Source organism: Micromys minutus (assembly GCF_963924665.1).
Source record: "Micromys minutus genome assembly, chromosome: 14".
Classification (NCBI taxonomy): Eukaryota; Metazoa; Chordata; class Mammalia; order Rodentia; family Muridae; genus Micromys; species Micromys minutus.
In genome coordinates, this window is record NC_137983.1 from 9,781,793 (window position 1) to 9,795,878 (window position 14,086).

The 14,086-nt window shown below is 35.5% G+C and overlaps 1 protein-coding gene across 1 annotated transcript in view; it reads left to right on the plus strand.

Annotated features, from left to right (window-relative positions):
* Positions 1 to 14,086, plus strand: part of ANXA10 (annexin A10) — a gene marked incomplete at both ends in the record, with an annotated part of 78,719 nt that overhangs the window by 27,611 nt on the left and 37,022 nt on the right. Inside the window, one exon of the mRNA XM_080928711.1 lies at positions 3,512 to 3,606. Coding sequence (XP_080784837.1) covers positions 3,512 to 3,606 — 95 coding nt within the window. The remainder of the gene's footprint in view (positions 1 to 3,511; positions 3,607 to 14,086) is intronic.

Here is a 14,086-nt window from a genome sequence, read left to right on the forward strand (position 1 = left end):
CCAGACATTGAGGAGGAATTACAACTTGGGTCCTAAAATGTTTTTCTTATGCCCTGAAATACCTCACTGTCAACTCCTCAAAAAGCTTCCACAAAAAGTACCACATCCTGTCAACCTCTGCATTCATTTTCCTTCTAGAAGATTCTGTTGCTACTTACTCTTGCACCCAAAACTAGTCTGATGTCCCAAATGGCTCTGTGTTCCCACACCTCATAAACTGTCCCAATACACTCCTTGCCTGAGATGCTATTTTTTTTCTCTTGCCTGTTTTTAACTTAAGTTCCGCAGATGGACATCCCCTCTGCTCCTTTCTCTAAGGCTCTAACTGTGCCATCCCAGGCATCTCTCCATACTCCTCTTCTGCTGATCATTTACCTCATGCCTGTTCATTGTTCGTGCAGATTAGTCTCCGAGTTCCTAGCATGTGGAACTTTGCTTAGAAAACTGATGTTCATATGATAAGATCAGAGTTTAGAAAAGAAATGTACAAAAAAGAGGAAGGAAAACTGTTTTTAATCCATTAAGAATTCTTAAAGTTTTGATGTGAAACATAGTCGTATATTTTCCTTGAACAAACTGAGTTTTTAAAGACTTCTAAATAAGCAGGTAGATAGTCACAGACAACATAAAAGAAATTATTATTAAAAAAAAAAGAAAACGTTAAACCCATTCATAAGTCTTATCTTCGGAGTAAGGTTACCTCTTTCCCCCCCCTTTCTCCCCTTCTCTCTCTACCTCTCCCTTACTCTTGCTCTAATCTCTGTGTGTATATTTGATCTGAACATGAATACACACTACATCCCTTTGTGTGTCCATCATTAGTAGTATATCACACATAGGAAAATAAGTGTTAAATATGTTCTCTGAATTTGGCTTTCAGAGTTGGAAAGCATTTTATGTCTTTTGAAACATCAATAATTACTAGAAAAACCTACGGAGATAAAGTACTATTTTTCAGGAACATGACTGATTTTTCTTGAGAACTAAATGCCAGAGCAATCTGATCACAAAATTATTATTATTATTATTATTATTATTATTATTATTATTATTATTATTATTTTCTACAGTTTTGATTTTCCTGTCATCACAATCTAAGAGTGAAAACATGGATTAATTTTGACTGTCATAATTTTGTTTGTTGGTTGGTTTGTTTTTGTGAGGTTTAAGGTGAAATATTTCAGTGTTTGGAATTTGATGGTACAGTGTCGGGGAAAAGCAAACCAGAGCAAGAACACAGGTTTCAAACGTATTAAGAGTATGTTTATTTTAATAACTTTGAACAAGTGAAATTAGAAAAGATAATTATTAACATTTTACTCAGATAATTTTACTTAATTAACTATGAAAATGAAAAAGTGCACTCCAAAACAATTGAAAATAAGTAATTTTAGCAAAAGTTATAGAAGGCGTACTCATTCAACCTAAGAGGAAATACTTCTGAGCTGAACATTTCCTAATGATACAGTCAGATTCTTAACTCACCACCATTACTAGCTATTTACACACATGTATATTCTCAGAAGAGCTTTGTGAATTTTTTAAGCTAAAAACTGTATATTTTTCAAATCTCCATGTGATACTGGATAACTGAAACAATTATTAACCTACATTTTTAAATCATAGCAAAGGGGTACAGGTGTCGAAAGGAATCTGTTTTGAAATCTACTCAGCCAAGTGTGGCCACCTTCACTTTGTGGAGGACCCTTCTCAACATAACAATAGCCATGGAATTTGGCCACTGTCCTTTATCAAACTGAAGAAGTTTCTTTTGATTCCTACTTTGACTCCAATTTTTGTCTTGAACAGCTGTTGTGATTTGTCAAGTACCTTTTTCAACAACTTTCCTTATAGTCATATAAATTTGTTTGTTTAAACTGTCTGTGGCTTAGGTTCCACTGACTGTCTACTGTTAGAACTATGTATAAATACACACTGTTGTATTCAATTTTTGCAGGTTTTTTTTTTTTTTTTGGAAGGTGCACATTGTTCATGAAAAATCGTTGTCAGCAGCTTACCTGTAATGTCTGTCTCTGATTTGAATGTTAGATTAATACAGATTGGCATAATTGGATTAATATGGGTGGAAGAAATTGGAGATAACCAGTTTTTCTCTTTTAAAAATTTGGATTCTTTATTGAAATATCTAATATTAATGCTTTGATTCTAAGACACTATTAATTATTGATTTGATTTTATAGCTATAGATCTATTCGAATTGTCAATTTCCTTGTATACATTTGATTAGATCATATCTTTGAAGAAATTAATTCATTTATCTAGACAATTAAAATTTGGAGCATAGAGTAATTTATAATATTCTTTATTATCTCTCTAAAAAAGTCAATGAATAATGAGCTCTCTTCCTTTTATATCAGTATTTAGTTTCTGTATTTTAATTAACCCACTTTTATAAAATTTTTGAGATCCATTTAAAATTATTATGCAATAGTTAATAAAATGCTATGAAAACTTATAAACACAGAGTATATCAGAAAGATCATATATGTATAATATCAACAAAACAACCAAAAGAGATTAGGTATAGTATCTCAATTAATATTATGATTATAAGAAAAACAGTGGAAGTCAATAAAAATTTTCTATTTATTATTTATAAATATATTCACAGTCTTCTCTCTCTAAATCTTCCATCTTTGTATTCTTTTGTTAGACAAATGAATGGCATGAGTGAATAAAAGGTAGCTAGGTAGATGATGAAGATAGATAGATAGATGATAGATAGATAGATAGATAGATAGATAGATAGATAGATAGATAGATGATAGATATATAGGCATACAGACAGATAGATAGATAAACTATAAAACTATTTCCAGTTTTTAAAACTGTTAAAAGCAAGAATAGTTATATCTCTCAGGAGAGAAGTAGGTATACTTCTGTGTTTCCTAAGATAATAACCCTAAAAAAAGGAGGTCATGAGGCTTTTGATAAAAATGAATCAGTCTACACTTTAGTCAAGTTACTCTGAATAGTCAGAAATAAAGCACAATAGAAAACAATTATGAAATATGACTTCTAGGAGTGTTGGAATGCGATATATGATATGTCATGTTATATCACACCATGTGGTATTGTGATATGAATGAGTGGAGGGTGCACAACACAGAAGGACAGTCTATGTAATGGATGAAAGAGGCCGTGTCCTATCCACAATTTGATAGGCTTTCTTCACCCAACAAAAAGTGAAAATACCTTGCGCTTTCATTATTTTCTTCAGTGTTTCTTCTCCTCTTTCTTCTGTGGGTCCTACAAAAGCAGCCCTATTTGATTAACACAACTTAATTATAAGCCAGACCTGTTAAATATACTTGGTGACATGTAGGATTCATCAAACATTGCTATGAGATGGATATCCAATAGTATTTAAAAGTGTAAAGTGCTAATAGGTTTAACACCTGCCCATTTGTTTTAGTCCATAAAAGATGGAGTCTTCCTAGGTATTGAGTAGGAGCTATTTTTTATTATTATTATCATGGCTTTTTTCTAGACTGCAACAAAGACATGCTGATTGACATTCTAACACAACGCAGCAATGCTCAGAGGCAGATGATAGCCGGGGCCTATCAGAGCATGTATGGCCGGGTAAGACTTCCTCACCTTAAACTGTTTCTAGGTCAAGTGCATGAGCATCAACAGTCTTAGAAAAATTAATCTATTTTTCCCTCAGTCTTACTAAGCACAAGTAATGATTTTAAACTCCACATTTGTTTAAAAAAATTGTGTCTTGCTCTTACATGTTTCAAGGGATAAGAGTTATGTCATGAAAAGCTTATGTATATGAAGTATATTCACACTCACCATGACTACCTGTGCTTTTCCAATTCATACAGCATCTGACAGAAGAAAGATTGGATAACCTTTTACTCGGCTTGCTCCAATTAGGCTCTAAGTGTTGGGCTGGCAACACCTATATGAAGCTTTAGGGGAGGCATCGAGCAGACTAATGATCACTAGGGTCAAAAAATAACATCTCATCCTCCAGTTCTCTGCAGGTCCTAACCTAGCTCTGAGCCAATATGAATTTTCTGCTACCTTTTCTTCTCCACAGCATGCAATGATGGAGACCATTAACAAAAGGAATGGCAGGTTAAAAATAGTTTAAGGCAATAAAACTATCCATGTTTTAAAGTAATCACATTCTAATTTCAAAGCAAGGACCATTAAGGAGTCTTTGCTTTTGTTATGCATTTAAACCACAGGTTTCCGAACAAAAGCTCTTCAGTCCAAATGGGCCTGGAACACCAATTACTTCGTCAACTGAACATTATCGATGAAACACTCATAAAACTTTCTCTACAGAGTTAGTCCATAGAAATTGACTTTGTCTCGAAAGCTCAGCCTTTGAACAACCATAACAAATGCGACAAAAATAGCCCTGGGTTTTAGAATGGTTAATGATCCAGAAAGCTCTACCAGTAGAGACATGAGTTGAATTAAACCAAAGGAGAAGACAGTTGTATGTTTTGTCCACATATGTCAGCTCCTGGGGGGGGGGGTGATGTACAGCACCCTCTCAGAGTGTGGTACACCTGGACTTTAAATCACTAATAACCCAAGAGCTAAGAATATAGCCTTGTGGCAATTTTTGGTATTCAAAGATCATTATTAAGCTTAATCTATACTCACCACGAAAGCTGTTTTCATGTTACATTCTGTCCTACATGTACTTTATGCTTGTGGTAACTAGTGGGATTTCAGTGCATGCTATCAAACCTCTAAAATAATTAAGTACTGACAAAAAATATTCATATAGTCTCATGCCAAAATGCCTTTAAAAATCTGTATATTTAATTCTCTTTTTTTAAATAAAGTTGTAAGAGAGGGAAAAAAACTGTCAGCTCACACTTGCAGAACTCCCTTTCTTTCAAGCAATATGTAAAAATGTTCAAAATAGTACCGTTGTTAATCTGTTATGATCTAAATGTACTCAGTACTGGAAGTGGTGCTATTTCCCTGGAACGTTTATTTAATTTAAGTGTGTACATAGATCCTACCTTTTTATATGGCTAGTTAATTTCAGCCAAAGAACTATGTATCAAGTTCCAGGGAGAAAAAAAAGCATTCCAAAGCAGATTAAAATAAGATATGAGTTTCTTAGACTCAGGAGATTTAAAACCTATTAAAATGTACTTACACTAGAGAGAACCCCTTTTTATTAAGGTCTCAGGGTTGTTTATCCTGTAATTTTTGCTATACAATCAGCATGTCATGGCTGATCACTAAATGGCTGAAGAAATAGGACAACACAGAGTCAGTCTTGTCCCTCACCTCAGAAATACCATTGTCATTCTGTCACTTGTCAAGCCCTGCCATTACTACTCTCTTGCATTCTTCTCTTTCCCCATTACAGACTTGTGATTTAGATCACCATGATGTTTAGCCCAGACTAATCCTAATTGGTTCCTGCTACCCTATTCTCTACCCCCTCTCTCTCCTCTTTTTTTTGACTAAACCAGTCTTCCTAAAACCAGAATGATGCAAAGCTTAAAAATTCTCTAAGGTTTATTCTATTACTTCATCATAAATATTTATATGTGCAAGTCTCAAGCCTGAATCATTTCACCCTTTCTCAAAATATATGAAGCCTTACTTATTTCATTTTTGTTCCATATTCTCTCCCTCCCCCCTCCACCCCCTCTCTTTCTGCCTCTGTTTCTCTCTTATCTTTCTGTTTCTCACCTTCCCTCTTTCCCTCTTCCTCTCCCTCTCCCTCTCTTTTTCATTACCTTTGCTCTTTCTTGCACACCTTGACTGGAAGCATCTGTAGTTTCCCTCAGCACACCTGCTTACTTTCCCCACCTTCATCACACTGTTTCATCATCTTCAGGAGACTCAAATTTCTTCACATTAGATATACCATCAAATGTTTAGACACTGAACACCCACTTCTCAAGTCCAGCAGAACCTAACACATGAGTTTATTAAGACCTGTTCATCATTAGCAGTGCACTAACCTGGAATAACATTTGTTAGACCAAAGCTTAGTATAAATGCTTGCTCAACACAAGGACTGCTTGATTGTTGTCTGTTGTATGACTACGACCACAAAGCTAAGTCAAAGTCCTCCAATAAAATGAAGTCAAACTTTGGGTCCTCCTGAAAAACTCTTAGCTCTGAACTAGCTTCTTCCTGTTTGAGTCTTAGAGTTCTCTCTACATAATACCATGACATTGGCTATTGGTCCATATTTAAGTCTTACCAAGTTCATTATAACATCTACAATAAAATATGTACTGGCTTATTTTGTACCTCTAGAACTCGGTCCAAGGTCTAATATGTAGGAAGTTATTTATTTAGAGTATAAGACAGTCTAGTACACTATGTTCGGCCCACCTGCTTTCTGCCATCTTCTTTGGAAATAAAAAGTTAAAAAGGGGAAGATCCCCTCATCATCTGATCTAGAATTAGAATGTATACTCATGGCTGCCTGGGTTTCTCTTTTCCCTTATCCCCATGTAGTGGTTGCTATCGTGTTAATCTGCACCACCTTGAGGTAGGTCATCCTGACCTGGGCCACTGATAACATCCAGGATTGATTCTTCTATTTGACATTTCCTACATTCTGCTAAGTGTAAAACACAGATTATCTTCTATGTTAATTACTGATATGTTCATTTTCTTTCACATGAATAATCAAAAGTTGACAACAGGCTTGTTTTCTTAGCTGTGAGGAAAGCACAATCTGAGGTGCACTCCATAAACACCTTTGGCTGATAGTTCATGTTCTCACCAGGCTTTTAGAGTTCATCAACATAGTTGTGAGTGTAAATAATGAGATAACCCACTGGTCTTTCCTGCTACAGTAAGTGTTGGCCTGTTAACATTGCAACTAGACTAAAGGTTGGAGAGAAGGTTGTCTATTCACAACAAGCTTCACAAAAAGACAATGGTTCTCAAGGAGTTCAAGTGAAGCAGTAAAGCCATTTGTGTTTCCAGTTTTTATCTGTAACATGTCATCTCTGAAATATATTAATTTCTATCAATCAAATCTAATCATAGCATTGATTGTGTTATTTTCTGCAAGGCCAGAACAAAACAATCTGACTAAATTATGCCTTCCACGTCCTCTTTTTACCACCCTTTGTTCTTAACTAAGAAAACACAAAAGTTGTCAAAGGCAGTGAATACCCTATGTTCTTCAAGGTTTCTATCAATGTCAACTACTCCAGAAAGTTTAATTCATTTGACAATGTAACCTACACAAGATATATATATATACACTAGTAACTCTGTCTACTGTTCTTTGGTATATGTATACATGTGTTTTCATAACACTTATCATCTTAATCTATTTATTGTTATTCATAATGTGTTGCCTCCATCTGAAACACAATTTCCAGAAAGGAAGGAATATATGTTTTACTCACCAGTGCATCCAGAATGCTCACCACAATTGAACTGAAAAGGCTGACACTATTTATGCAACCCGGGTCCCCAAAATGTGTATTTCAGAACCCTACCTCCTAGTATGATTATAACTTAAAATAGACTTCTAAGGAGATAATTCAGAGAAAAAAAAAGAAAAAATAAAAAGGATAAATCCCTCTTCTAATAGATCTTCTTTGATAAGGAAAAGAAAAGATGCCAAGGGTATGTGTATAAAAAAGATACAGCTGTGCACAGGTCATGAAAATAGACCTCGGTAGAGACTAAGTCTGCACATCAAGACGTTTGACTTTCTGCCCTCAGCAACCTGAGACAAGAGCTCTGATATGTAAGCCAGTGGTATCCTATTATTGCAGTCCGAGCTGTCTAGCTCCACTGGTACTCCATAAATAGATGTAAATTATAAAATGTTCATTCTTCAAATTCACCATGTTCTCAATTACACTTTTCCCTTTTGTCTCTGAGCTTCATGGTTAAAAATATCAACACCTGAAGAGTAAAATAGCTAAAAAGTAACTTTCTAGAAATTACTTGATCTACTTTATAGATGTATTCCTTCTTCCTATCAAAGAATATGTTCTCCTTCACACCTCAATTCTAGTTTCAATAGGAGTAATAGACATAGCTTTAGTCCAAAAACTGAAATTGATTATATAGTTTGTCACAGATAAAATTTTATAAATAGTAAATAGGCATTAATACAAATTAAACAAACCTCCTAATAACACTAGGAACTTAACAGATAAGAAAAATATTTTCTACTTTCTAAAAAACAATTCTAAAGAATAAAAGTTTTATGATTTCAGAAAATCATCTCTTTAGTTTTCTCATTGAAAGTATATCTTCTTAGAATGTTGGAATGTCTTATACAGTAGAGAAGACAGGAAGAAAGAATGAGAGGAGAGGGAAAGAAGGAAAGATAAGCTGACAATTCAGTTCTCCCCACATTAAAAGAAGTCTCACCAGCCTTCACATTCCTCTCTAAGGCACTTCTGTGAATTTGCACTTGTACCCACAGTGCATGATTCCTGTTCCCCTTAGGTGATCAGCAACACTGGATAATATGAAACTTTATCAGTTCAATTTGTCTTTCATGTGGGCACAACTGAAATCTTACTGCAGTTGTAACCAGTCTATCACATGTGTGTAATGGAAATCTCACAGTTCTTTTTAACTTACAATCTTTTCCATGAATGTGTAACAGAGGATAGCTTTCCATGTTCCTTTTAGAGACAAAATATTACTTCTTAGAATTTAGTAGTTTGCATCTTCTACATGTTTTTCGTTCAGTATTTTATCCTTTTACATCGATATGCAGGTACTTATGCTTTTACACTGTGCATTTCTTGAGAATAGACTAATAGTCCTTTTGGTCTCCATCTGTGCCCTGAGTTAACACTGTGGTACAGCTCTCCAGATCTAAAGCTCACCCAAAGAGAGCTGGTGTCCCTGGAGTGCTGTGTTCCAAAGTCCTTGAGTGAGATAAACACTTTTGTTATAATAACTGGCAAACAAGGGTCCTACCAGGAGACCACAAGGCTCAGATACCACAGAGAAATTGGTGACAGAATCTTTCTAGTTTTCATCTGTGCCCCAGAATTGAACCCAAATCTCGCAGAGAGAGAGCTGATCTCCCAGGAGCACTGTTATTCCTTAGTTCATAGACTCACAGGCTCACAAAAGGGCAGGCTTCAGTCAGAAACAGCGAGACCAACTAACACCAGAGATAACCAGATGGCAAGAGGCAAGCACAAGAACCCAGTTCTCCTATCACAACACATCTTGGATACCCCAATACACTGGAAAATCAAGATCCAGACTTAAAATCACATTTCATGATGATGATGAAGGACTTTAAGAAAGACACAAATAACTCATTTAAAGAAATACAGGAGAACATAAGACAACAGGTAAAAGTTCTTAAAGAAGAAACACACAAAACAAAATCCCTTAAAAAATACAGGAAAATACAACCAAACAGGTGAATATATTGAACAAATCCAACCAAGACCTAAAAATGAAAATAGAAATAATAAGGAAATCACAAAGAAAGACAATCTTAGAGATAAAAAAATAATAGGAAAGAGATCAGGAGTCATAGATGCAAGCATCACCAACAGAATACAACAGATAGAAGAGAAAGTCTCTGTCACAGGAGATAGCATAGAAGACATTGGCATAACAGACAAAGATAATGCATTAAACTCTTAATACAATGCATCCAAATGATTCAGGGCACAATGAGAAGATCAAACCTAAGGATAATATGGATAGAAAAGAGCAAAAACTCTCAACTTAAAGTACCAGTAAATATCTTCAACAAATTATAGGAGAAAACTTACCTAACCTAAAAAAAGAGAGGTCCATGAACCTACAAGAAGCCTACAGAACTCCAAATAAACTTAATCAGAAAAAAATTCTTCCCATAACATAATAATCAAAACACCAAATGCACAGAACAAAGAAAGAATATTAAAAGTAAAGGGAAAGGGGAGGTAATATATCAAGGCAGACCTATTAGAATTACAACAGACTTCACGCCAGAGACACTAAAAGCCAGAAAATCCTGGGCAGATGTCATTCAGACCTTAAGAGGACACAAATGCCAGCCCAGGCTATTATACCTAAAAAAAATTCTCAATTAACATAGAGAGAGAAAACAAGATATTCCATGAAGAAATTAAATTTATACAATATCTTTTCACAAATCCAACTCTAAAAATGATAATAGATGAAAAACTCCAACACAAGGGAGGAAACAACACTGTAGAAAAAGCAAGAATGTAATCTTATTTCAACAACCCCAAAAGAAGATACTCATACAAATGTAATATCACCTCTAACAGCAAAAATAACAGAAAGCAACAATCACTTTTCTTTAATATCTCCTAACAGCAATGAATTCTATTCTCTAATAAAAAGGCATAGACTTGATACATAAAGAGGACGCAGCATTTTGCTGCATACAGGAAACAAATCTCAGTAACAAAGACAGAGACTGCCTTAGAGTAAAAGGCTGGAAAAAATTTTCCCAGGCAAATGGTCTCAAGAAACAAGCTGGAGTGGCCATTCTAATATCAAATATGATAGATTTTCAACTAAAGGTTATCAAAAAAGATAAGGAAGGACACTTCATACTAATCAAAGAAAAAATCTATCAAGATGAACTCTCCATTCTGCACATCTATGCTCCAAAGGCAAGGGCACCCAAATTCATAAAAGAAATATTACTAAAGACAAAGTACACATTGCTCCTCACACAGTAAATGTAGGAGACATCAACATCCCACACTCCTCAATGGACACATAATGAAAACAGAAACTAACCAAAGACACGGTGAAACTAACAGAAATTATGAACCAAATGCATTTGACAGATATCTATAGGTCATTTCATCCTCAAACAAAAGAATATATCTTCTTCTCACTGATACGTGGATATTGCCCAAAATCTTGGAGCAATGAAGATGTAATTCACAGACCATATGAAGCTCAAGAAAAAGAAAGACCAAAATGTGGATCCTTTAGTCCTTTTTAGAAGAGGACACAAAATACTCACAGGAGGAAATACAAGAACATAGAGTGTAGAAGAGCCTGAAGGAAAGGTTATCCAGAGATGGCTCCACCTGGGGATCTATCACATATGCAGCCACCAAGCCCCATCATTATTTCTGATGCCAAGAAGTGCTTGCTTACAGGAGCCTGATATGAATGTCTCCTGAGAGGCTCTGCCAGAGGTTGACTGATACAAATTAAGATGCTTGAAGCTAACCATCAAACTGAGCACAGGGACCCCAATGGATGAGTTAGAGAAAGGACTGAAGGAGCTGAAGTAGTTCGCAACCTCATAGGAATAACAACATTATCAACCATCCAAACCTCCCAGAGTTCCCAGGGACTTAACCAGCAACCGAAGAGTACACATAGAGGGACTCGTGGCTACAGCTGTATTTATAGCAGAGGATGGTATAGTCTGGCATCAAGGACAGGAGAAGCATTTGGTCCTGTGAAGGCTCATTTCCCAAGTGTAGGGTAATGCCAGGGTGTTGAGGTGGGAGTGGAAAGGGGGGCATAGAAGCAGGGGGAGAGGAGATTGGAGAGTAAAGAACCAGAAAAGGTGGTAACATCTGAACTTTACAGATCTTAAAAGAACCATTCTCTATTTCACATGGAAAAACAAAAATCTCAGGATAGCAGCAAACAATCCTGAAGAAGAAAAGAACTGCTGCAAGACTTACCATTCCTGATTTTAAATTGTACTACAGAGCTGGAGCAAAAACCATATAGTATTGGCATAAAAACAGACAATCTGATCAATGGAATCAAATTAAAAACCAAGACAAAAGTGGATACAACTATGGACACCTGTATTTTAATAAAGAAGTCAGAAACACACAGGAAAAATGTAAATGTCTTCAACAAGTGGCACTGGTGAAACTGGATATTTGCACATAGAATTTAAAAATCTCAGCTTAAAACCAAATACACTGAACCTGATAGAAGACAAAATGGGGAATAGCTTTGAATCATTGGAATAGGAATCAACTTCCTGAACAGAACAGAGCAGCCGCTACAATCAACAACTAGTAAATTGAACCTCATGAAACTGAAAACCTTCTGTAAGCCAGTGGCCACTGCCATTTTACCAAAGAAGCAACCTACGGAATTGAAAAAGATTGTTACCATACAATAAAGGGGTAATATCTAAAATATATAAGGAACTCAAAATATCATAAGATAAAATAGTCGAATCTAAAAATGGGGAGCAGATTTAAACAGTGAATTATTAATATTAGGAATCTCAAATGGGTGAAAAACACTTAAATAGATGTTCAACTTCCTAAGTCATCAGGGAAATTAAAATCAAAAGTAAAGTACTTTGCTATCCAATCTTATGCCTGTCAGAATGACTACGAAAAATAATACAAGTGAGAGTTTATGGTGGTGAGGACATGAAACAATGCAAACTTGTACAGCCACTATGAAAATCAATATGGCATTTTATCAAAAAATTGGGAATCAATCTACCTAAGGATCTAGCTAAAACCACTCTTGGGCATATACTTAAAGGATTCTCATAAATCCTAACACAAGGGCATGTGATATATTATGTTCATTGTGGGTTTATTTATAACTTTATACTATGGAGTATTATGTGGATATTTCTTTTTAATGACTTAATATAATTTGCAGACAAACAAACAATAAAAACACAATGACTTCATGATTATTCCTAGGCAAATGGATAGAAATAGAAAATATCCTGAGAGAGGTAACCCAGTCACAAAAAAGCACACATGGTATGCAATCATTGATAAGTGGATATTAACCCAAAAGCAATTCACAGACCACATGAAGCTCAAGAAGAAGGAAGATCAAATTTGTGGATGTTACAGTCCTTCTTGGAAGGGGGAACAAAATACTCATGGGAGGAAACACAGAGTCAACATGTGGAACAGAAACTGAAGGAGAGGCCATCCAGAGACTGCCCTACCTGGCAATCTATCCCATATACAGTCACCAAACCTATTTTGGATGCCAAGAGGTGCTTGCTGACAGGACCCTTATATAGTTATCTTCTGAGAGGCTCTGCCAGAGCCTTACAAATACAGAGACAGATGCTCACAGCCAACCATTGGACTGAGCATGGGGTCCCCAGTGGAAGAATAGGAAAAAGTACCTATACATATGTGTATGTATAGGTACCCACAAATACTTAATTACAACCTTATAAAAAATGTGTTTGTATACTTTTATACAAAAATGCTTTAAAATCTGTACATTTATCTTTGTTTTTTAAAATAAAGTAAAAAAAAAAGAAAAAGAAAAAGTAGTAAAGGAGCCAAAGAGATTTTTCAACACATAGGAAGAACTACCAACAAGACACCTCAGAGATCCCAGGGACTAAACCAGCAACCAAAGATTACACATGGAGGGACCCCTGGCTCCAGGTACATATGTAGCACAGGATGAACTTCTTGGACATCAATAGGAGAAGCTTTGGTCCTGTGAAGGCCTAAGGCCCCAGTGTAGAGGAATGCCAAGGCAGGGAGGTAGGAGTAGGTAGGTGGCTGGGGAAGCACCCTCACAGAAGCATGTGGAGGAAGAATCGGATAAGGGGTTTCCAGAGGGAAAACTGAGAAGGGGGATGACATTTGAAATGTAAATAAATAAAATATCATATAAAATATAATTTTACATGATCACTATTTTAATGATTATAATTATACAATAATATATAATATAGATTGATACATAAAATATGTAGTTATATAGATATCTATGAAAAAACTATGAAAAGTGTAGAGTTTTAGCTTTTTAACAAAATAGCAGGTTAATCAACCAAGATAACATGATGCTGGTACAAAAGACCCTATAATCAAAAACAAAAGACATTTCAGTATTCTCATTAGGAATTGTCAAATATGTCTCAGCTATTTTTGGTAGTTCCATGGACCACAATTCCCAGGGATCAGCATGAAGAGCATCTTTACATATTGTGGGTTGCATTGTACCCAGGAATCCAAGAGTTCACAAAACCAAAATTCGCAAATGGACAAAATGCATGTCAGACTTTGCTCTTTGGATAGACTTTATCTGTGTTCACAGTTATAGAAACATTCTTATAGAAGCAGTACAGAAGGAAAGGCTGTCAGTGCCTCACTGTGCATAATGT